Consider the following 26223-nt stretch of genomic DNA (forward strand, 5'->3'; position numbering starts at 1 on the left):
ACAATAGTTTAAATGAGGGTAAAAATGTGACTCAGGAGATTGATCATCATTTGAAAATAAATTATACTCCCATTCTTATAAATAAGAATACGTGTTAAGAATCAACACATTGGCCAGGCGCGGTGGCTCATGCCTGTAATCCCTGCACTTTGGGAGGCTAAGGCAGGTGGATCACAAGGTCAGGAGTTCGAGACCAGCCTGGGTAATAGGGTGAAACCCTGTCTCTACTAAAAATACAAAAATTTAGCCAGGCATGGTGGCGTGCGCCTGTAGTCCCATCTACTTGGGAGGCTGAGGCAGGAGAATCGCTTGAACCCGGGAGGTGGAGGTTGCAGTGAGCTGAGATCGTGCCACTGTACTCCAGCCTGGGCAACAGAGCAAGACTCTGTTTCAAAAAAAAACAAAAAGAAACCTCATGAAGTAAACGAAAGAAACTATAGAAACTGCCTCCCTAGAATATATTCTTCACTAAACGTCTACAAAATGTTTGTTCCCTTTCCTTCACAGTCTCTTTTCTCTAACTCATACTCCACAGTGTTCCTTGCTACAGTGGGTATGTCTTCTACTTGTCAGACAGCCTGGGTGACAGAGCGAGACTCAAAAAAAAAAAAAACCAACAACAACAAAAAAACTGGAGATTCCCTGCCCTTTAGATGTGGCTGTAGATACAGAATGCTGGAGACACTGCAAACCAGGGACCCCAAGCAGCTTGGAAATGTGGAGTGTGCTCAAGTCTGTGATCAGAAATTAATGACCTCCAAAAAAAAAACTCCATTGCAAAAAAAAATGGGAAAAATAATGCTAAGAATACCAAGGTCAAGGAGGCAGAACCAGAATAATTTGTGGTAGAAAAAGTCCTGGGCTGATGTGGAAGCCATGGGAAGCAGGGAGCAGTAGTATTTCCCAGAGTGGAAGGGATTTACGAATGCTGACAATACTTGAGAACTTGAAGAAAACCTGACTATCCATTTCTTAATTTTCAAAAAGCTGGTCAAGAAAAAAATGATGCACACAAAAAAAATCATCTCACAGCCTGATGACAGCAAATCAGAGTCTGCTAACAAACCAAGTGGCTTTGCCATAGATAGAATTAATGTTTCCCATGAAATGGAAAGATTTAAATAAGCCAGAGTTGGAGCTGGCAAAGGAAGTAACATAAATGTCTTCAGATTGTAACTGCTTTTATAAAGAGACTAACTTGGCATTTTGTAGAGAAAAGAAGTTCAATATTGCTTGCATTGAGAGAGATATACATATATAAAATCAGTTTGGATCCTGATTTGGTTTTCAGTGTGAAGAATACCTACATTCAAATAAAAATTGATGTGTTCATTTCAAAATAGTATCCAGGGAAGTTGTTGCATTTTTGTGTATCAATAGGACTAGTTACTTTAAACAAATAAGTGTTCTCTAATTGCTTCACTTTATCACAGATAAAAGAAGAATCAACACACTGGCCAACCTTTTTAGTAAACAAAATGCAAACTAAGTGTTAATGCTCAGTGCTGGAAAGAGTTCAGTGAAATAGCTATATTTTAATTACTGAAAAAAGTATAAATTGCTATAACCTTTGTACAAAAAATGTTTAATAACTGTTTGAGGCCATGAAAATGTCTATACCCTTTGATCCAATATAATTCACTGCTGGGCCTTTATACAGAGAAAATCGAAAACAAAAGAAGGAAAAAGCCCTGCGTACAAAAATATGTTGCAGTAATAGCAACAAGCTGGAAGCAACCTAAATGTCCATAAGATGGGAATGGATAAAGAAAGATATAACTACACAAAATAGAGCTCATTAAGTTGACAAGCAGACTTTATATCAGCATCTAACTTTTTAAAAAAGGCAAGTTACAATATAGGAATTCTAGAGAATTGATGCATTTGAGAAAAGATGAAGCAGATATATAATTGTTCACAGTGGCAAATTATAGGTGGTTTTCTCACATTTTATGTCATAGTTTCTTGTATATCAAAAAATACATTCATATTATGAGACACAGGAATCTTTACATCCAAAATAATTTGATACAGATGCCTTAACATTGTGGAATGAGACAACTTTGGAAAGATTCTTGTTTTGTGATTCCTTTTTATCCCTCTAAGCACAGTGCTTTGTTAACACTGTGTGTGTAGTAAATGTGTGTGCTGCTTAAGGTAAAGAATTTCTAGTCAACTAAATGCCCAAGGTGACTGCGTGATTCCACGCCAAAGCACAGGAAAAAGCAGTGATGCTTTTGCCCCTTGCTGAACACTTGTTTTCCCCCACAAAGTGTATTCATCCACAGAATAGTGAAATATGCTAGATCCTAGTATAAGACGAGAATTCAATCTAAAAAATCTCTAGATAGATAATTAAAATATTGCTAGTTTTGTTATTTACAAAACTGAAGATACTTGATGGAATATTTTCCTCATCTAAAACAACTGTCAGTACCAACTAAGTGGTTATATCTAACATAAAGAACTAGTTATCAATTAAAATAATATTTTATCATTTTTACACCATATGTATTGTGTAAATGCTGTTGGGTTTGAAGACTAATTGAATTTGCTTTCAGCATTTTGTTGCAGAGTTTTGGTACCAGCTCCTTTAGAATGCTCTAATAGCTTGATGGCCTTGTCAGAGTTTTCAATATTTCTAAGCAGAGTCTCTAATCTTCTCTTAATTTTCTTCTGATCTTCAAGAGCACAGCCAATTACTATGGATTGAAACTTCTGATCAACTGGCCCATGTGGCACCTCAGATGAACATGCACTGTAGAGCGACATTAAATGACTCTTGGCATTTCCCAAATCATCCAGAAATTTATTGACCACCTCATCAATAATCCTTGTGGCATGCTTTAGGGATTCTTGCTGCTGGGGGTTTCTAATTGTTTCTACTGACACTTCAACGGTGAGAGTTCTTCCCATCAAACGGTTTGCAGTCAGATTTAATTCTTCTCTTTCTCCTAAAACATCAATCAATATGAGACATAAACTTATCTGTGTCAAGAACATTAAGGCATTTGTTTGTGACTAAATTTATTATTTAAATATCTCTGCTATGAAATTTTTTTAAAGATACAAGCTAAAATTCTAGCATGTAACATTAACTGATGAAATGTATTAGATTATAGACAGAGGTTGTAGAATACCATTTCCTGACAATCTTTATATATGGGATACCAGATGACTTCTCAAATTGGCATGTTTGCAAAAGTTTGGGTAGGTATGCATTTGTAACTGGGATGGAAATCAAGTCTTAACACTCTGAGCAGTAAGCACATATAGGATTTATGCTGGGTACAGCTCCAGAGATCAGATGTCCCAGATCTCTCCATAACAACATGTGCATTTATCAGAATACACTGCCCCAAATTTTGGTTGAGAAAATATAATCATGATAGAAGATAAGCTGGCATCAATACTAGGCACTGACTTCATGCTTCTCCAGATAGAAACAGGACAGTGGTCTCAAGTCTTGACCGGCATGAGGAGCTCTATCAACATTTCATTATTTATATGAAAAAGTCAGCAATCTCCTGCTTCTGTAACTTCCTAATTCATTGATCTTTGGGCAGGACAGTGTAGAGACTAGATCATGGCCTACCATAGATGTGTAACAGTTTTGATCTGGATTTAGATTGCTTACTTATCTCACCAGCCACTTGGCCCAGTAACATGTGGCCTGTGTGGCACCAAAGGAGCCCAAGTAGGAAGTCCAGTGCCAATAAAAAGAAAATCACAAGTGACCTATTCCTACCTATTACATGTTCTTCACATGAAAAAGACAGCACAGGCTAGGCGTGATGTCACATGCCTGTAATCCCAGCACTTTGGGAGGCCGAGGCAGGCAAGATCACCTGAGGTCAGGAGTTCGAGACCAGCTTGGCCAACATGGTGAAACCCTGTCTTTACTAAAAATACAAAAATTAGCCAGGCGTGGTGGCAGGCGCCTATAATCCCAGCTACTCAGGAGACTGAGGCAGGAGAATCACTTGAACCCGGGAGGCGGAGGTTGCAGTGAGCCAAGGTCACGCCACTGCACTCCAGCCTGGGTGACGAGTGAAACTCCATCTCAAAAAAAGAAAAAAGAAAATGACAGCACATTTTTACATTCATGCCTTTTACTGGTCCTACAAGTTTCCTCATTTTCTCTGCATTTTGTCCCTCTCTTTATGTTGTACCTCAATTCATCTTTTTTTTTTTTTTGGTCTCTACTTCTCTGCTTCCACTCTCACCCTTTTCCTCTGTGTTTTTTAGTCTCTTGCTGTCCAGTAACTTGTGAAGAACTGAAGTTAGGAGTGTGAACCTGGGATAAAACACATGGCCTTACTGCTTGGGGCCAGCTCTTCTGAGCTTGCAGGCTTTTTCCTATCTCTCCCAGCCATGGCTTGGGGTAGAGAGCATGCTGGAAGAAATCTCTGAGTAAGTGGCTGCTATAATAAACTGACAGCTGCAGCTGCTCTCTGTGGCTCACATTAAATGCTGTGGCCTAGTGTACGCATACCGAAAGTCAAGCAAAAATTGACCCACACTTATCATAAACTCTTTAAAGGAGTGTAAAAGACGAGCCCCTTCTGTGGAGATGGCTCTCACCGTCACTGATCTGCCTCATGTCCTGGCTATTTTGGATACTGTGGATCATTTCCAGAAGGATTTCTTTCTCTTGCTCAACAGCAGTTGCTGCTTCTCTCAAAGCTTCAACCCTATAGAAATTGGGAAAACAAAACGGTTATTGTATGCAGGATGTTCTTCCTATTAATTTTATCTCTCATTCAACCCAAATCAAGTTTAAAGATCACCAAACTTTTTAAAACTTCTTCATTTCTGCTTTAAAATTTTCATTTTTCTATTTTTTATCCACTTGCCTTTCTATTTTCTTTCCAGCTCATGAGGCAATCATTCTATTTAGTGTTATCTAATTAACAGTATTTGTTTTTACAAGATCTGTATTATTTGTATATTTTGAATTTATATCTCATTCTGTTTTTATTTTTTCACTTAGCATCCAGGATCCTATGTGTACTTTTTTTTTTTTTTTGAGACAGTCTTGCTTTGTCCCCCAGGCTGGAGCACAGTGGCACGATCTCACTGCAACTTGTACCTCCCGCGTTCAACTGATTCTCATGCCTCAGCCTCCGGGCCCAGCTAATTTTTTAATTTTAGTAGAGACGAGGTTTCGCCATGTTGGCCAGGCTGGTCTCAAACTGCTGGCCTCAAGTGATCTGCCCACCGCAGCCTCCCAAAGTGCTGGGATCACAGGTGTAAGCCATCACACCTGGCCCCCTATGTGTACTTCTAATCAGTTGCTGCTACTTATTTTATAATACTCCATGTGTATACCTACCTGCTTTTCCTTCTCCACTCTCCCAGAGATGGACACTCAGGTTGTCTACCAACTTCTTATTACTACAAATAACACTTCTATGAATACATTTCCCCTTTGGACCTTGGTGAGGATTTCCTTAGGACATACACCAGGACAGAATTGCTGAGACAAAGGGTATGTGTACTCCGCTTTTGACTTAGTACTATGATTATTCTGCAGAATACCTGTACCTGTCCACTCTCCACAGCAAAGCACAGGAGTCCCCATATCCCTACCAACACTCTGCATTTTCCAACTTTCTATTTGCTGCCAGTGTAGTAGAAATACACTGGTATGTCAGGTTAACTAGCGTTTTCCTAATAATTTCAGACATCTCTTTGTATCCTTGTTAGCCTATTCATAGACTTTTCCTATTTTGTTTTTCTATTTTTAAACAGGAGTTACTGTCCCCTTGCTGATTTGTATACTCAAGAAATTCTTGTTGGTTACAGACATTGCAACCATCTCTCATCCTCTCTTATATGAACCACGTCTGGGATGTCTTGCACTAAAGAGAGACTCTTATTTTGATGTGATCCAATTCATCTTTTTTTTTTTTTTTTTGGCCTTATAGCTTATGCTTTTGAAGTTTTGACCTAAGGTCTTCCCCCTACCCCTTGGTCATATTTTCCTATATTTTCTCTTAACTTTATAGTTCTACCTTCCTTATATCTTTAATCCACCTAGAATCAACCCTTGTATGTAGTTAGTTAAGAATGTTGTTTTTTTTTTTCCAAATAGCCATTTTCCCCAACATTATTTACCAAACAATCCATCTTTCCCCTAGCAAATGTAAATTAAGTTTCTCTCTAAAATCTCTATCCCATGCATTAGTATATTTAACTGTTCTTATACCAGTGCCCAGTTTTGTTTTGTTTGTTTATAGCACTAGCCTTGTACTATATACTTTAATATTTGATAGAACAGGCCCCTCAATCTTCTTTAAAGATAACTTAGCTATTTATGGACTTTTACTTCTCCATATAAATTCTAGGGTAAGTTTATTGTGTTTCTCAAAAAACGAGAGAAATTCAACATCTTTAAAACGTCATTCTGTTAAAGGGCATGATATATGTCTCTTCATTTATTCAGATCTTCTATAGAGTTCCATGTATTCTTCATAGTAGTCTTTGTGGATATTGTTCTTGTGAATTTGTATTTTCTAGTTGATTTTTACTGGTTTGAGAAGTGTTGTCTTTGTAGGTTTATCTTGTCACTGGCGACCTTGATTTACATGTATTCATTTTAGTGTTCAGTCTGTTGATTCTGTTGGTTCTTCTAGGTAAATGATCGTATCCATATTATCCATAGTTTTTATTTCCTCCTTCCCAATCCTATTACTTTTCTATTACTTTTTTTTTTTAAGAAAAGGTCCTTCAGTACTGTATTAAATAGGGGCAATGATGGGGGTATCTTTGTCTTTTCCCAAATTTAAGGGAAAGTCTCTGTAGCTTTTTTGTGTAAAGCCCTGATCAAACTATAGAAGCACTACTTTCCCCACTTCACTCAACTGCACACACATGCACTCACACTATACATACACACGAATATGCCCAGTCACTAAAAAACTAAGCTGTGGAATGAGAGCAAAATAAAAATATACATATTGTATATTTAACATGTTGTATACTTCCAGGGTACCTTATTATTATGAATTACAGTAAGTTGCCAACTTTTGCAAAATGAAATAGTGACAGACCTATTCCCAGTATTTGGATGGTCTTAGAAGTTCATGAGAGATCTAATCCTAACTGCTGTCTTAAGTGTGCACAGAAAGAACAACTTCATCAATGTTTTAGCATGTTCAATTCCATAAAAGAATCTTCCCCCTACTCCAAGCACACACGTGCCTTTTCCCCTTCGGTTACCCACCTGTTATACCCCAAAATAGTACTGACAGGCTATAACATCACAGGGTATCTTTATTCTTCAAGATATTAAATATATGTCAAAGTCTGTGTTTATAAGAGCCACTAAAAGCAAAGAACTGGGAAGAATCTCATGTAACAAATTTGGCTAGAGAACACAATCAAAATACAATATTCTACAAAGTAACAGCAATGCAAGTATCAGGCCCTATTCCAGGACCATTCACTATTTACTTAAACATTTTACATTAGCAATCTCTCAGAAAGATAAACTAGGGCCCAGAACATAGGAAAGAGACTGAGTTGGCACTAAATATTTATGCTAAAAGCACAAACCATGACTCCAATATTTAGACAAATGACACAGGTGAACCATTTGATTGGTAAATGAGAAGATGCTGAAAGAAGAGATTAATTTTCAACACTTTTCGGCTGATATTCAATTGTAAGATGATAAGAGAGAACAACACTATTCTGAAAAGGAAGGTTTCATTTACGAGTTACAGCAGTAAGTTCATGTTCTTAACAAAATAGATAAAAAAAGACATTCTAGAAAAAAAAATAAGCCTATCATTCATATGAAAAAAATATTTTATCATTAAATGAAACCAAATAATTAGATGGAACTGCTAAATTTTGTGTTTTGGGAACCCCCCCCCCCAACCCCACAAGGCTTTTAAAATACATAATAGAAATTACCAGGGCATTATCCCTTTGAAAACCAGATTTTATCATTTCTAGAACTTCTTACATACATTTTATGTATACCTTTTCATTTCATGCAAAGGTAAAATGTCATTCCCAGAATGTAAAGATCTCAGGGTTTATTTGGCAACATGGGCTTTTCATGTCCGATTCCCTCTTCAGGTAGCATTCTTTCTCCCTGACCCTTGTCTACTGGGTGATCCTTTTTCAAAACCCAATCGCTTTGGCAGGAATTGTTTCCTTAGCTTCCCCCATCCCCTCCCTTAAGGCAATTCATGCTCCCTTTGGCCCTGGTACATCCATTTACTCTATGGACTACCTCATATTTTACATTTTTTCTTTTAAAAAGCTGAACCTAGATCTCTACTTAATTTAAGTAATGTTTGTACTGTTCGTCAGCTATTGCTATCCTTAAACTCATATACATGTCTTTTGTCTACAATTTTTCCATTAGTTCTAGAAAATTCTTGGCCGTTGTATCTTTGAATATTCCCTGTCTCCCATTCTATTATTTTCTTCTGGAACTCTGGTTAGAGAAATGTTGGACCATCTCACTTTATCCTTCATGTTTCTTAATATCTCATCTGACAACACTTTTCTTGGCGGAGAGGGGCAGTTCTGTTTTTACTAACAGATCCTGGAAGCAGCTACACATCCAAATTGGGAAAGAACTTTTCCTCACATCAAGGCTGGCCTGGGCTGTGCTCCTGGAAAACTCTCTGCATGAAATCACAACTAAGCAGGCTTTGACAAAAAGACATTTTAGAGCACTCAATAGGAAGACAAAACCGGAGCGCATGCATCCTCAGCTAGCTCCCAGGTCTTGGGCACCTCACAAACCTCTGTAGCCTCAGTATCAAAACGGCAAACTGCTGGGAGACTTAGGGGAGTACAACAGCAATTTTGCCCAAACTGTGGCTACTATTAATATGTCAGCTAATACAGTATGCAGTGATAACTGCGCCAGCACTGCCACTACTAGCTGCGCAAAGGGGTCAGTCGCCTATGAAACAGGGACAATAAGGAAACAGTGCTTGTGACTAAATGAAGTAAAGCAGGTAGAGTTTAAGTGACTGATAGCACTGACTAAAAAAATTACACACACACACAAGTTAATATGTATAATGTGTCTAGAATTGGCACTGGCATGTATTTATAGTATTAATAGCTATTATATTCTTACCATTATGAATGTGGGCTTATTTATTAATGAGAATTTGTGCTTTCATAAAAAGGAGGGAAAATGGCAAATGCTCATACTGTGATTTGAAAGAAAGAATTTCTAAAATAGGTTTTTGTTTTTTTTTTGAGATGGAGTCTCGCTTGGTCGTCCAGGCTGGAGTGCGGTGGTGTGATCTCAGCTCACTGCAACCTCCACCTCCAGGGTTCAAGTGATTCTCCTGCCTTAGCCTCCCAAGCAGCTGGGACTACAGGCATGTGCTACCATGTCTGGCTAATTTTTGAATTTTTTATTAGAGAGAGTTTTTGCCACGTTGGCCAGGCTGGTCTCAAACTCCTGAACCCCCCAGGTGATCTGCCCACCTCGGCCTCTCAAAGTGCTGGGATTACAGGAGTGAACCACCACACTTGGCCTAAAACAGGTTCTTAAACTCATAGTTCTGTCTCTTATTCCGTACTCCTATATCAAAAGAATGCTATAATGATCACTTTTAGGCAATGTAAAATTCTGAAGGGTTTCCCTAACTGCCAAAATATTAAATTACATTTACTGTCGAGACATTTTGGTGTAAAAGAAGGGACTAGTGTTTTTAGTGTGAAGAGCCACTCTTCAGTGGCATGTCCTTAGGCAAGCCACTTCATCCTTATGGACCCCACTTCCCTCATTTCTAGGAGAGAGAGCATGTGTCCTCCACCTAACTCAAAGGGTTTTTAAAGTTTCAAATAACAACATATATTAAGCGTTCTTTTAAATTACAGGGTGTTATACAATATTAACTATGATGCCATCTTGTTTTGTGACTCCTGGAACACAGGCACACCCTAACATGAAACTTTAAGTCAGACGAATGATCCCTATCACCCCCGACCCCAGCCCTTCACTACCTGGGTGCAGGTTAAGCCACAACGAAAGAATGACAGGAAGGCAGAAGGAGCCACTATGTCATAAGTTTTGGGAAACACATAACAACCCAATCTCCCAGTCCTATCATTTTCCCCCCTGCCAGTCTCTAAAACCCATCCCCCAAACATCTTCATTACCATCTTGAGCTTTCTATGAGCTACCCAATACCTAGCACATAGTGGGTGTTCAATAGCCCCTGAATTTAAGGCCAATTTAGATTGACTTTTTATCTCTTTGAGGAAACTCATCTGTTCATCCATATATCATTCCTACATTTTGAAATGTGACATATTTAAGAAAATTCAGGCATAAAGTATTAGAGCCTGGAGAGCCAGGCTTCCTGGGTTCAAATGTGGAGTTTACTACTTTCTAGTTGTGTGACTTTGGACAAGTCATTTAAGCTTCTAAGCGTCAGTTTCCCTATCTGTAGAATGGTGATAATAGTAACTTCCACAAAGACATGGGGCCTGGCATATAGTCCGTGTACATTAAATGAATAAACAATAGCATGTGTTTTAGAAAAAAACTTTCACACTGTGTTTTTCCTCTGCTCTCACACTGTAACAACACAGAAGACTACTGTGACCAAATATGTGGGGGATTTTCCCCACCAACAAGCAGTGGTCAGCAGCTAAGTATCCTCCAACTCAGTTCCAATACTATCTACACTTGGACAGTGTTAGATCCCACAAGTTGAAAGCTCAGTCCCCAAGACCCCACTCCCCACCGCTGCAAGTCTAGGCCTCCAGAACTTCCAACCAACTGGCTTCAAATTGGGGTTCCCATGTCCCCCTCTTTGGGTTTAACTTGCTGGAGCAGTTCACAAAATTCAGGGAAACACTTACTTATATGTACCAGTTTATTATAAAGGTTATTATAAAGGACATGGATGAAGAGATGTGTAGGGTGAGGTACAAGGAGGAAGGGGCACAAAGCTTCCATGCCGTCCCTGGGCACATCACCTTCCAGGAGCCTCCACATGTCCAACTATCTGGAAGCTCTCCAAACCCTGTCCTTTTGGGTTCTTATGGAGGCTTGCTTCATTATATAAGCATGAATGACAACCATGTAGAAATGTGACTGAACAAAATGGGTATGCTCTCACTCTAACACAAGACCAGTCTATTCAGATTCTTCTTGGTCTCTGGGTGCTGAATTCCTTCCTCCAGGGCGTGGGACAGGACCCTCTCTGGAATGAGGGTCTTTTGATCCACAATCAGACTAGAAACAAGGCAGGTGCAAGAAGGTCAGACAGAGATTCTTTTTCCTGAGGCCTAAAGCACTCCAACATTATAACGTAAGACTGTCACAAGGGTTATGGGAGTTATGAGCCAGGAACTGTGGATGAAAACATTATATATATATATAATTGTAATATAGTATTTTTTATAAATTACAATAATTGTTAAAAAGTAACAATAAGCAAGATGGTTTGAGCCACTGAGGAATGCAAAACTCAGACTCCATTTAGAATTGATCATAAAAACAGGGAGAAAAGGGAATCACCTCTGTAGAAGGAAGAAATACAGAAGACAAAATGCAGTCTAAAAAAAGGGCTAACGTATTGATAAATTCCATTAGAGATATATGGAAATCCTTTAACAGTTTGTAGAACTGCTGCCAAACATTTTAAACATCATGTAGATCAGTTCATACTCCAGGTCATGAAGTATGAAATTTCTTCCACAATTGACAGGATCATGTGGTTAGGGAACATTACGTGCACACTTCTAAGTACAAACTGTAAGGTTTTATTCTACCCAGTTACACTACTTTATTAGTTAACATAAAATCAAACTATTAGAGCAAAATTACATATGAGTTTCATGTTTTCGTTTAAAAATAGATCTTGTACGCATGATTCTAGTTTTTAATAGTGTAGTGTTCTGTGCCATTGCCCATGTGGTTTCAAAAAAAACTTTAATAGGATCAATATTAGCATTTTCTCTATTTTGCTTACCTTCGGAAATCCTTACTTTTCAGCTAGTATTAGTTTTTTAAAAAGAAAAAAAAAAAGGCCTACAAAAGTCTAGAATTACTAAAAAACAGTCCTTGAAATGAACAGCCACATATTAATCACTTTTCTCCTCAGCTCAAATGTTAATTAAGCAAGTTGTAATTTAATCACTGATGTGCAGTAATCAGAATTCATTTTACATTAATCAAACATTAGAATATAATAATATTCAAAACCTGAGGCTTTCTTTTTAAAGAGGAGCACGTCAGAGTGCTTTTGTACCTACCACATGTGAGGCATTAATTCAAGTTGGAGGACAATGACTCAGCTTGAAGGAAGGCGGGGTGGAGTAACATCCTCCCCATTCCTTTAGGAAAAAATCTTTTCTTTCTGACTAAGGGAGAGCGAGTGAAGTGGTTGAGAATATGCCCTCAACGTTCTGAAGACATGGAGAGAGGTGTGTTACTTGTTATGCGGCTCCCTAAAAAGAAACATCAATTAGAGGGACTTCCAGTAACTGAGGCCACCAATTTCTACTTGCGCTTTACTTTTTCTGGGAGTGGAACGGGTCAGGTTTGCTAGTATTGTGAAAATCCATGAGGAAGCACTATTTCTCTCTTTCACTTGCCTCATTCTGAGTGGAACCCCAGAACCTTGTTTAGGGCTTAGGTTTCTCTGCTGCCATCCAAGAAGTGATTTTGAGTGGAGAATCTCTCACTCTGGCTCTTTTCTCCCAATAGTAACAATAATAATGCCTTACTTGTTAAAAGAGATGCCGTGGTTATTGAAGTATTTTCTCGGCAAATGGACACTTCATGTTTGGGTGTATGAATGGAGGGAGATAAAACACACATGCAGTGTTTCCTGAACTTTTTGGCTCACATGCTTCTTTGCTCATGCACAACCTAGCGAAAACTATAGAACCAACTCCTGTGTACAGTTTCAGGGAATTCCAGGTGCCTAACAAGGTTTTCTTTTAACTACACCTGCTCACAAAATTTACACAGTAACTTGAGACAAACGTTCACAGGAAGTAGATAAAACTTTTCAATATACCGTTAAAGTCTTTCCAAAAATCTATTAACATTAAATTGTTTAGAAATTCTGTATAAGTCTGCTACTATATTACCTAATAAATCTTAAGCAAGAAAAGGGGAAAACTATCTTTTCATGCTTTCAGGCCAGTGACTAGCACTTCGTCTTCTAGGTAGGGAGGTGCCCAATAAATACTGAGAGACGAACGGAACCGCGGAATCCTGTTAGGGGATAAAGAGAAGCCGCAACGTCTTTACTGCACGAAGCACCCGGTAACTTACTGCCTACCCCTCACTCCTCCCTAATCTTTGGTCTCAATGGATTGCTGGGTTGGTTTTGTTTTATTCATTTTTGCTCTTTAGTGTTCTGAAGCAAGGAAACTTAACTTCAAGTGGAGGGCCACTGTAAACTGCTGCCTCCCTTAAAAATGTATAACGGGAGAAGAGTAAGTTAAAAACATTTGAGGCCACACAGAAGGTTCTAGAAGCTCTGCAGACCCACGCTGCCATAGTCCTTAATCGCATGGAATGTCACCTCTTAACTTTTATCTCCTCTGACTTTTTCCTGCTCCCCAACACCTAGGTAAGTTAATCAAAGTGTGGCCACCATCACGCCCTCACAGGTTTAGCTTACGAATGCGTTTTCTCTCGGACCGGAGAGAAAATCCAAGAAATAAACAAAACTACACCACGTCCATCCACAACAAATCTCAACAAGCAACTTCTGTCGCCGCAGCCTCACTGTGCCCCAGGGCCCGGCCCGCCACACGCGGCCTCCGTCCGCTAACCGCCAGCGCGGCGAACAGAACGCCCGAGACCGCCCGCCCGCCCGCCCGCGGCTCACCTGAGCTCCAGCTGGTCCAGGCTCTCCAGCAGGCGGCTGGAGCGGTCGGCCATGGAGGAGGAGCGGCAGAAGCGCCCCTCGTTGGCTTTAGCGTTGATCTTCGCCTGAGCCATCTAAGCCTCCGACGCGGGGCAGCCGAGAGGTCACCGGCCCCTCCGGCGGCGGCGAGTGGAGCGTTCCTCGGGCGGCAGGCGTCGCCGTCACCACGCGGGCGCCCGCCCTCCCTCTGACGCCCGCAGGGGCAACCCGGGAGGACTCGCCGACACCGCGGCTGCCGCGTGGCCAAAGAAGGGCAGGCGCGGCGCCCGCGGGGCTCGGGAACGCCGGGCCTGGGAGGGGGCTGCAGCGGCTGGAATTAGAGGTTCGCGGGCCGACAGGGGCTCGGGCCTGGGGAGCGCAAGTCTCTGAGGAACCGGGAGGGGCGGACGCAGAGACCGAGCGCCTAATGTGGTCAGCGGATCGTCTGCTCCCCGGACCCAGGAACTACCCGAAGCCCGCCCGGACCCACAGACCACCCCCAGCTCCGCCCCGCGTGGCCCCGCCTCTTCGTGCAGCCTAAAAGTAACCAACTCCCCCCACGCGAAGGTTCCTATCGGTCGATGGGTTGTGGGTGTATTGCTCAGTGACGGCTTCGTTTAGTTTCTCCCAGCACCCATAATTCAAAGCAAGAACAACGACATTAAGGGTCCTGTGATATAGGGAGAAAAGGTCCTTTTGTGAAACAGAAGGCAGTTAAGTACAGCTCCTAGGCAGCCCACATTCACCTGACCTTCCTGTTACCACTTTATTCTGAAATGAGAGTAACGAATGCCAGGACAACACTGAAGCTATTAAGTAAAAAAGAAAAAGCTACTCCATCTTTCCCTATCTAGCTAGATGTGGGAAGCAAAGTGAATTTACTTCATTTTTACCATTCTAAGGATTACAGGTGTGAACCACCACGCCCGGCTTAATGAATGAGTTTTTAATTTTTGCTATTAAAATTATTCCTGTTGAGTGAGCCGAGATCTCGCCACTGCACTCCAGCCTGGGCAACAGAACGAGACCTTGTGTAAATTAATTAATTAATTAATATTGAGTGAAATAATTGGCATTAAGTCCTGAGACCTTGTGTAAATAAATAAATAAATAAATAAATAAATAAATATTGAGTGAAATAATTGGCATTAAGAAGTCCTCAACTTTTAATGTTAACAAAAAGATGCAGTAGGCCTCTAGGTCAGGCACCAGCTGTCGGTAAAAGATGGAATAGAACTGAGGATACAAAGATTAGTCTACTTAAAAAGTTAGGCTTTGGTCCTCTCTCCTGATAGCTCTATGCCTCTCACTGCAAGGATGAAAATGTACACAGCACAGAAAATGATGGATAATAATAGTCTAAAGCTGAACCAGCACCTTTAATCAGAGATCAAAGTCATTTAAATACTTGAACAGAGTTGAAGCCCTTAAGGCTGGATCCCAATTCCCTCTGAACTCATTCTAAATCCTAATTAACTCTTGGGGTAGGGGATTATTTGACCTTATTAAAAATACCTTATCATGACACAAACAAAAACAAAACACATTTTGTGAGTGGTTTGAAAGTCTATCAAGTGACTTTAGAATCATCCTGAACTGTTTTTCTCTCATATCCTAGATCCACCTCATTAGTAAATCCCATTAATTTTACCTTCAGAATATATCCAGATTCTTCCCAATCCTACCGCCACCATTCTGGTTCAAGCTACCTGGTAAGTTAGTACCTGAAGTACTACAATACCTTCCTCTCTGGTCTCCCTGCTTCTACTCTTGCCTCTCACGTACATGTTATCTCAGTGCAGCAACTACAGCAATCCTAAATTAGGCAGATCATACCATTTCTCAGAAACCTTCAATTGCTCCTCACCTCGGAGTAAAAGCCAAGGTCATTAGAAAAACCTCAAGTTCATTTCCTATTACTGTCCTAGCTCATCTTGTCAGTGATACTAGTCTTCCTGCTTTTCCTTGAATATACTAAGCTCCTGTCTGGACCTTCCCCTCCTCCACCTGGAACTCTCTTCCCTATATATATTTTCATCCTCATTCCCTCACCTTCTTCAGGTCTTTGCTCAAGTTTACCTATCAGTGAGATCTTTTCTGACCACCCTATTAAAAATAGCAAGCCTCCCTGCAACTCCCTGTCCCTGCACTATTTATTCCCTTCCCTTCTTTATTTTCCTTTGTTACATGTATCACCATCAGATATGCAGTTTTATTTGCTTGCTTACTAACATTGTACAATCTCCTTCTCTCCACCAATGTGTGCTCCACAGAGGGGTAAAGGGCTTTGTTTTGCTTACTGGTCTATTCCAAGTGCTTAGAATAGTTGCTGGCACATGGTTGGTACTCAATAAATATTTTGTGATTGAATGAATTAATGAGTGAATGATGTAATGAAAAGATAAACATCTTTGTCAATGTTAGAAACATTTACTTTTGATGATAATCCATATAACTTTCTCTAATGTTACACAGCGATTACATCTCCTTTTGTCTAAATTAAAGCCAAAGTATGAATTTTAAGATGATTTTTAATTATTTAACAGGTAGAAATACAATCAGTGACAATTATCAATTAAAACATTAAACAACCCAGTTACCTTTTCTTAAGAGTCATGATGAAATATCCCTTTCCTGTCATATCAAAAGCCTTATTCTCTACCACACACACCACAAAAGCTTCTTAATAGAGCATCAGTGTCCATGACACCTTTGTGTAGAATCTCTAGCAACAAGGAGCTGTCTCCTCTTGCCCTGCCCCCACATCTGCTTAACCACTCATCTTTCTGGAATGCCTCTTTTGCTCCTATTTTGTGAGCTCCTGCAGATGTGTTTAAGGTCCAGCTCAGTGACTGCCTCCTAGAGCCTTGCTTGACCACTTAAACATACAAACTAAAAGCACAATGTGGTCATTTTGGAAAGATGATTGATAAATTCTCAAGCCACAATGTCTACTTTTAAAAAAATGCAAGCAGGGAGGAACAGAAGTGACATATCAAGAAATTAAAAACACAAATTGTAGATGGAAAAGACTATAGTAATAAAAAAATTCAATTTCACACTAAAATATTTAGTGTTACAGAGAAGGAACAAAATTCTAGCCTTTATATTTTGTCTTAAATATAAAGGAAAGCTTTATATTTATAGAAATGTTTTAAGTTTGGTAAATAATCACTACTAAAATTTTAGAGATAAGACATTTCTGGTCAAATAACATGAAGCATATACACAAAGATAATATGACAAGCCCTTCTTAGTCTTCTACTTATGCCGTATTTTGTATTACTCACAATGGGGCCTCAATATTTAAGAATTAAATATGTAATACCAAATGAAGGAAACTGACAATTCAGTGAATAACTAAACTGAAGACACTCCATATGAAATAAAAATTTTAAAGAGTTAAGGAAGATTATTCCTGAGTAGGCTTTCAACATTATTTCTTGAAGAATATTATGTTTACACAAATATATAAAAAAGGACTAGTATTATGAAAAATAATTTTATGCAAATATTTTGACACTATTCCCTTTAAACAGGAGATCATACAAGTCACATAAAAGTCTAAGCAGGTAAAAGGAATGGAAATTGTTTCATTTAAATTATTTCTTAAAAATTAAGATGTATTTTTTATTTTAGCAATGTGCTGCTCTAATTAAAGCAATAATTCACATCTGCATGGCACCCACAAAGAACACTGCTGATAAAATTTTAAGTGTTTCCATGATCAGTTTCCATTACCCTCTTCTAATAAACATAAACAAAGATCTCAAAGGTAATATATAATAGTGCCACATGAGAAGTAGAATTTATGGAAAACTTGACCTATGTCACCTTTTTTATATTCATTTTCACTCCTAAAAAAATAAACTAGAATCATTTGTACCGTACAAATAAAATTAAAGAACTAATGCTATTTGGGAAACAACTGTTAAGAGCTTTCCTTTTTTTTTTTTTAAATCCTTTAAATATATAAATTCAAAGTTAACTGGGAAAATGTTATACCTATATTAGAATACATGATTTATATTTGCATGAACATGTATTCTATTCCTTCTGTACATTTTGCACATTAACACAAAATACAAAACAAAGATCAGATTTTGAACATATGAAAGCAAAACCATGTTTTCAAATACATTTGTAATAGTGGATTTCTGGTCTCCTTTAGAAAACAAACTCAAGAATTCATTATCTGAGTCTCTTCAAGGCCACTTGATGTTGTGTGGTAATATCTTTAATTACATTTCCTCAAGACTTCTTCTAATAGCTTCTTCTAATTCCACATCTGCATTAAAAAACATAGAATTTTAACACTTAGGGCAGAAAACTACTCAACATGTGCTGTATTTATTTAAGTTTCATCAACTGTATTCATCTTTTCAAGAAGGAAAGTAAAATCAAAATGGAAAAACATAGGATAACTTGGCAGTTTCTCTACTAAAAAATTGAGTATTTTGAAATATGAAAATCTAGATATGATCTTGATTGAATTTTATATATGAACTTAGTGTGCTAAGGAACTTGCAAGTTAATTCCACTTAGGGATGTAGAAAGTCAACAAACTTTTAAAATCACTGACAGGTAATAACTTGTTTCAACACAAAATCTGTACCACTTATTTCCTAAAAGACTCGAGGTGATACATATAAGACTTTAAACAGAAAGGCAACTCCATGAAATGACAAAATGTCATAGGACATTAAAAATTTAGTTTGATTTTTAATTATACCTCAATAAAGCTGGGGAAAAATTAGCTTCAAGCATCCTAGCATCTAAGGTAGTGAAACTCATAGCCACATAAATGTCATCTGAGAAGCATATAATATAGGCTGTATGCAGATGTATGTAAACTCATTTGACAAATATTTATTGAATGCCCATTATATACCAGGAACAGCAATGTAACAGTGAACAAGACAGACATTACTGGGTTCACAATAGTTGGGTTATATCTCCTCCTTGGGAATGATGCTAAAATCCAGGAGGGTGAAATTTGGTGTCAATTTCTTGGCCTTCACTAGCTTCTCACACCAGATTTATCTCATCCCATCTGGTCCACAGTCTCTCAGAGGCTACTCGGCTGCAGACACCAGTGATCTCCCTAAGATGCAACTGCATGTTCCTCTGAGTGGGGACACTAGTGTTGTCTAATTTAAAGTACCACAAACTAGCATGAACTGTGTATCAAGTTAAAGCTACACTCTAGGATCAGTTAGTTGCCCCTAAGATGAATTAAAAGGGATGAGGAAATGCAAAGAAAAGCGAAGACACTCTTACCAAAGAAAAACAAGGGGACAAGACTTGTCTAAGATATGAACACATTATAAAGTTACAGTAATTAATAATGTGGTACTAGTGCAAGAATAAACAGACCAAAGGAACAGCATAGACAGCTCAGAAACAGACCCATGCATATATGGACATTGGATTTATAACAAAGGTAGCACTGCAGAATGATAGGGAAAAGTCTTTTTAATAAATGATAGTAGGTTATATGTGTATGTATGTATGTGTATATATATATATATATATATATGAAATAGTCTTAACACAATGTCTGTTCTACAATTAAAGTTATAAAAATTTTTGAACTAAAATTCAAAATCTGAAGTATGGTTTATACTAAATGTTTCAAGTACAAGTTTCAAGTGTTATGTACTGTACAATTTATAATTGTATGTGCTATACTTTTATACAACTGACAACAGCATCACCACAAACACATGAGTAATGTGTTGTGCTGCAACATGAAGATGGCTATGACACCACTAGGCAATAGAAATTTTTTAGGTCTATTATAATCTTATGAGACCACTGTTTCTCTACTTAAAAGTAGGGAAAAGCTTACAGAATAAGGATATAAAGAAAAAATTTCTCTATAGCTGTACAAAATGTTTGTGTTTTAAGTGTTATTACAATAGAGACAAAAAGTTAAAAATTTTAAAGTTTATACAAGTTACAGTTCAAGTTTAGGCATATTGCTTTCACATCCTTATAAAGTCAAAAAATCATAAATCAAACCATTGTTAACTACAGCAACATCTATACAAATATATCATACCTCCAGTGAGCTTATAGGTATTAAACTTGCCAGCTGAAAGACTATAAAAAACAAAAGGCAAGTATGGTCACGTGCTGTGTATCAACTTTTGGTAAACAATGGACCACATATACAACAGTGGTCCCATAAGATTATAATAGACCTGAAAAATTCCTATTGCCTAGTGGTGTCATAGCCATCTTCATGTTGCAGCACAACACATTACTCATGTGTTTGTGGTGATGCTGTTGTCAGTTGTATAAAAGTATAGCACATACAATTATGTACAGTACATAACACTTGAAAATTATAATAAACTCTGGTACTGGTTTATGTATTTATTATACTTTTTATTATTATTTTAGAGGGTACTGCTTCTTATAAAAGTATATTGATGATCCTGACTCTTTGTAGGTCTAAGCTAATATATGTGTTTGTCTTAGTTTTCAATAAAAAAGTTTTAAAAGTAATAAAACAATTTAAAAGTAGGGAAAAGCTTATAGAATAAGAATATAATGAAAATATTTCTCTATAGCTGTACAAAGTGTTTGTGTTTTAAGTGTCATTACAATAGAGACAAAAAGTTAAAAATTTTAAAGTTTATACAAGTTACAGTAAGCTAAGGTGAACTGATTATTGAAGAAAAAAAATTTCTTTTTAATGTAATATAGGCCGGGCTTGGTGGCTCATGCCTGAATCCCAGTACTTTGGAAGGCCAAGGTGGGCGGATCACCTGAGGTCAGGAGTTCGAGACCAGCCTGGCCAACATGGAGAAACCCCATCTCTACTAAAATACAAAATTAGCCGGGCTTGGTGGCACATGCCTATAATCCCAGCTACTTGGGAAGCTGAGGCAGGAGAATCGCTTAAGCCCGGGAGGCGGAGGCTGCAGTGAGCAGAGATCCCACAACTGCACTCCAGCCTGGGCAACAGAGCGAGACTCCGTCTCAAAAAAAAAAAAAAAAAATGTAGTATATCCTAATTGTACAATGTTTATAAAATCTACAGTAGAGTACAGTAACAACCTAGACCTTCACATTCACTCACCAGTCACTCACTCACTCACCCAGAGCAACTTCCCCATCCTGCAAGCTCCATTCAGGGTAAGTACCTTATACAGGTGTACCATTTTTTATGTATTTTTATGTCTCTATGTTTAGATACACAAATATTTACCATTATGTTACAATGTCTACAGTATTCAGCACAATAACATGCTATACAGGTTTGTAGACTAGAAGCAACAGGCTACATGATATAGCATGGGTGACAAAAGCTTTAAGCTAACTGTCTTATGTATGTTCAAAGAACTAAAGGAAACCAGGAAAACAATGTATGAACAAAATTAAGAGTATCAATAATGAGGCAGAATTATTAAAAGCCCATCAAATAGAAACTCAGGAACTGAAAAGTACAATAAATACAATGAAAAATCTTTAGAGGGGCTTAATGAATTTAAGTACAAAGAAGAAAGAGTCAGCAAATTTAAAGATAGGACAATTTAAATTATCCAGTATGCATAGGCATGGGGAAAGACTTCATGTCTAAAACACCAAAAGCAATGGCAACAAAAGCCAAAATTGACAAATGGGATCTAATTAAACTGAAGAGCTTCTAAAGGAAACTACCATCAGAGTGAACAGGCAACCTACAGAATGGGAAAAAAATTTTGCAATCTCATCTGACAAAGGGCTAATATCCAGAACCTACAAAGAACTCAAATTTACAAGAAAAAAACAAACAACCCCATCAAAAAGTGGGCAAAGGATATGAATAGACACTTCTCAAAAGAAGACATTTATGCAGCCAACAGACACATGAAAAAATGCTCATCATCACTCGCCATCAGAGAAATGCAAATCAAAACCACAATGAGATACCATCTCACACCAGTTAGAATGGCAATCATTAAAAAATCAAGAAACAGCAGTTGCTGGAGAGGATGTGGAGAAATAGGAACACATTTACACTGTTGGTGGGAATGTAAACTAGTTCAACCATTGTGGAAGACAGTGTGGCGATTCCTCAAAGATCTAGAACTAGAAATACCATTTGACCCAGCCATCCCATTGCTGGGTATATACCCAAAGGATTATAAATCATGCTGCTATAAAGACTCATGCACACATATGTTTACTGTGGCACTATTCACAATAACAAAGACTTGGAACCAACCCAAATGTCCATCAATGACAGACTGGATTAAGAAAATGTGGCACATATACACCATGGAATACTATGCAGCCACAAAAAAGGATGAGTTCATGTCCTTTGTAGGGACATGGATGCAGCTGGAAACCATCATTCTCAGCAAACTGTCGCAAGAACAGAAAACCAAACACCGCATGTTCTCACTTGGGTGGGAACTGAACAATGAGAACACTTGGACACAGGAAGGGGAACATCACACACCAGAGCTTGTTGTGGGGTGGGGAGAGGGGGGACGGATAGCATTAGAAGATAAACCTAATGTAAATGACGAGTTAATGGGTGTAGCACACCAACATGGCACATGTATACATATGTAACAAACCTGCACGTTGTGCACATGTACCCTAGAACTTAAAAGTATAATATAATTAATTAATTAATTAATCACTCCAGTATGTGTCTTGGTTTGGGTTCAGTCTAAATCAATCAATCAGTCATCCAGTGTGAGGAACAGAAAGAAAAATGAAGAAAAGTAAACCGAGTCCAAGGGACCTGTGGGACACCATCAAGCGAACTAACATATGCATTACAGGAGTCCTGAGAGGGGAAGCGAAATAGGATCAGAAAGAATGTTTGAAGAAATAATGGTCAAAAAACTCCTAAATTTGATGAAAGAGGTGAATCTACATATCCAAGAAGCTCAATGAACTCTAAAGAGACCCACACTGAGACATGTTATAGTCAAACTATCAAAAGCCAAAGACAATGAAAGCAACAAGAAAGAAACAACTCATCACATACAAGAGAGCCTTAATAAAATTACCAGTTGATTTCTTATAAAAAACCATGGAAACCAGAAAATAAGAATGTCAATCAAGAATTCTACATCTGACAAAACTATTCTTAAAGAAATTATCAGATAAACAAAAACTACAGAATTTACTAGTAGACCTGCCCTATAAGAAATGCTAAAGAGAATCTCTCAGATTGAAATTAAAGAACATCGAACAGTAACTTGAAGCCATATGAAAAACTAAAGAGCACTTGTGAAAATCTGTGTTTTCTATTCTGTGGCTAGGTCTGTGTTCCCCTTACGCTCCTTTCTCTCTGCCTTAATTTCATTTACTTTGAGAGCAGTAATTATGGCAAACAAACAGCAAAAACAACCAGTAGTAGGAGGTACAAGACATATAGAAATGGTGCCCCAATCATTTTAAAACTGTCGATGTAAGGCCAAATTACTTTTACAAATTACAATTACTTAATGTTTAGAAGCCTCAGTTTTTCATATAAAATGAAGAGAACAGTCTGACTCTCACAGGTTGTTAAGATTAAGAGTAGTTTTGACTGCTATTGAAGGAATTCTCCAAATAAAGCATATCGCTAACATTTATAGGAAGCTGGTTTTGCATAGAAAATTATCTATGCAATGCTGTTTTCTGTCTCTTCCAGCAATTTGAGTCAGAATACCTCTAGTTAATAGACATACCTCTAGAGGAGACCTTAGGTGAAGATATAAATAATGACATAATGATCATCATAATCCCAGTAACAGTAGCAGCAACCAATATATACTATTTATCATATGTCATGTTATTCTAGTAAGATAGGTATACTAATATTCCCATATTTAAAAGGAAGAAGCTGAAGCACGGTGAAGTTAAGTGACTTGTCCAATATTACACAACTTGTAAGCGCAGAGTTTTAACTTAGGCAGTATGAATCCAAAGACTGTACTTTTCACCACCACATTATGTGGCATCTGTTTCCTCTGTCAAGTACAGGAAATAGATTACATAGGATTGTTATGGCTGGCCTGTGTGGTCAGAGTTTGATATTGGTCTATGGGGAACAACAAAGAATAAGACAAATCACGGAAGGAGGGGGATTACCCTAAGGCAAAAAGCCATAAGCAAATTTATCCTGTCTTCTGCCACTATTTCTCAGGCATTTACAGAGTTGTACTGGGAAAGGAAGGAATAAAAAGAGGCTTAAGAGGTTGCTTAAATTTTTTTTCAGTTTTGTTATCAGGTGTAGACGAGAACATTATTTTGCTTCTGTGGTTCAAGGTCAACAAAATAACCCAATATTCTACAACAAAATAGCCTCTATCTCAATTTCCCTTATCCATTTATAGGGAAATGGTGGCTCTAACATGTTTTAAGTTTGTTAAAAGTTTATTCATTTCACAAGCAATCATTTTGTGCCAAACACTGTGCTAGGTGCTGCTGAAGTAAGATAAATAAAACATGATCCTACACCCTAAGGAGCTTACAGTCTGTGGAGATCAAAGATATAGACAGAAGTATTTTAAATCCATTTGGCCTGATACAGAGGGAGCCCAGAATAGAGAGTGGTTGGCTGTGTCTAAAGATGGACAATCTAGGAAAGGCACTGACCATACAACAGTGCCTACAAAAACGGCAATTCTATATGGTTCAACCTAAGAGATGAAATTCGAGTTAGCTCTTTTGGGGTGATGAGGAGGAGAAAAAAAGAAGAATGTTAGAGAAAAGTGCAAAGGAGCCCATATTCCTTAACTTATGTGAAACATCGTGTGCTTCTCACACTTATTTTATATAAAGCATCAGGATACAAAACACAAACACCTTTGGTTTTTCTTTGAATTAAAGGATTTTATCCCCACCTCTATTTTAACTATGACTAGTTATAGGTTTAAAGTATCTTCTCTTGAATTCTATAAAATTATTATTTTCCAAACCAAATAATCACAAAAATGTCACATCTCCACCTCCAAACCATAAAATGCATTACATAGATAATATCTGGTACATATCCAGTTACACAAATCTTAGATTTCCTAGGTTAGGTAGGAGCCCACAAAACTGTGACGGCTTATAACTATTTAAAAGTTGTAATTTTGCCTGGCATTTTCCACGGGATGAGTCACAAGGTGTCAAATAAAAGTTGCAAAATCTGAACTCTTCAGACGTTCAGTACTGTTTATCTTTTAGTGGCCTTGATAAACAACTTAATTGGCAGTTTTTGTTCAGAACGCACAAAAGTTCTTTCATTTGTTTAATTCATCATTATGTGGCTGCTAAGCATTGAGCTAGACCTTGAAAGACCATGCTGGGAAAAGAAGTTGGTCAAAAAACTTGCTTCCTTCCAATTAGCTGTAGATTTATTGCCAGTTTTGTTTAACCAATGAATCTGGCTATAAGGCAGAAAGATTACAGCTATCTACTTCATCTAATGGATGAATCGATTCCACTGCCAGACTCCATTTCCCAAACTCTTAATACCATAAAGCTCTAGTATGCTCTTAAACTAGTTGTATTACCTGAGATCAAAGAAATGCAAAGAAAACATATCAGTCGGGCCATTCTGTTTGTGTGTTCAGTCACATATTTCCATCCCTACTTTCCAGCCTCCACAGTCCTACCCTACAGTCTCCAACAATAAACATTATACTGGAATGTACGTGAAGACTCCTGCTGTTTTTCTTTAACGTCAAAGATGCTGATATAACACTTTCAACTTCTCCAGTGAAGCTCAAAGTATTTTCTAAGATCTATTATCTCATTTCACCCTGGTTATTAAAAAGTGCAGTCTGTTATAGAAAAACCAAAGAAAAGAATGGTTACAAGACACAACCAAATAATGGTACAGCCAGCAAATGATTTGATGCCAAGTGACATAAAAAGTTCTCTTTAACCTACGGAAGGAAATAGCTTTTCCTTTAAGAAGAGTACAAGAGAATTTTAATTTTTAGCTTGGCGTGGCAGAGGCACACGCCTGTAATACCAGCTACTCTGGAGGCTGGGGCACAAGAATCGCCTGAACCCAGGAGGCAAAGGTTGCTGTGAGCTAAGATTTTACCACTGCATTCCAGTCTGGGTGACAGAGTGACCAAAACCAAAAACCAAAAAAAAAAAAAAAACCCCTTTTAAAAAAATTTATTTAAAAAAGCCCATTTACATTTAGATATAGGTGCTTGCTTTTAGAGTTCCACTGCCTGTCTTCTAATACTCTTAATACTATTCAAGATAAATAACAATTAGGAAATCAGAATTGTCTCCTAGCCCAGGAGTTAGCAAACTTTTTCTTTTTAAAGGGTTAGAAAATAATTATTTGAGGGGGGTGGGGATGGAGGGGCTCTACTGTCCGTGCCACACTTACTCAACCATGCAGTTGTGGTAC

General features: G+C 38.1%; 2 protein-coding genes across 8 annotated transcripts in view; both read right to left on the minus strand.

Annotated features, from left to right (window-relative positions):
* Positions 1-1564: 1564 nt before the first annotated feature.
* On the minus strand, positions 1565-14680 carry BAG2 (BAG cochaperone 2). 5 transcript variants are annotated; one of them, XM_017868215.1, is made up of 5 exons: positions 13638-13816; positions 13099-13225; positions 12256-12450; positions 4585-4694; positions 2475-2954 (listed from the first exon to the last, which is right to left on the minus strand). In XM_017868215.1, the coding sequence occupies exons 3-5, from the start codon at positions 12267-12269 to the stop codon at positions 2542-2544; spliced, it is 537 nt and encodes a 178-aa protein (XP_017723704.1). In that variant the 5' UTR covers positions 12270-12450; positions 13099-13225; positions 13638-13816; the 3' UTR covers positions 2475-2541. The 5 variants fall into 5 exon arrangements, with proteins under 5 accessions (XP_017723729.1, XP_017723693.1, XP_017723704.1 ...); XM_017868240.1 differs by lacking the exon at positions 13099-13225 and having other exon boundaries at positions 1565-2954; XM_017868225.1 differs by lacking the exons at positions 13099-13225; positions 13638-13816 and adding an exon at positions 13848-13935.
* Positions 14681-16275: 1595 nt separating this feature from the next.
* ZNF451 (zinc finger protein 451) overlaps positions 16276-26223 on the minus strand; it is an 83421-nt gene continuing 73473 nt past the window's right edge. For 2 of the 3 annotated variants that reach the window (XM_017868250.1, XM_017868248.1), the window contains one exon: positions 16276-18153. Coding sequence is in view for 2 of the 3 variants with exons in the window: in XM_017868248.1 (XP_017723737.1) it covers positions 18107-18153 (47 nt within the window). In the remaining variant the exon portion in view is untranslated. The remainder of the gene's footprint in view (positions 18154-26223) is intronic. The other variant, XM_017868254.1, reaches the window with a different exon arrangement.

This window comes from Rhinopithecus bieti, unplaced genomic scaffold, assembly GCF_001698545.2.
Source record: "Rhinopithecus bieti isolate Rb0 unplaced genomic scaffold, ASM169854v2 scaffold_841, whole genome shotgun sequence".
Lineage (NCBI taxonomy): Eukaryota > Metazoa > Chordata > Mammalia > Primates > Cercopithecidae > Rhinopithecus > Rhinopithecus bieti.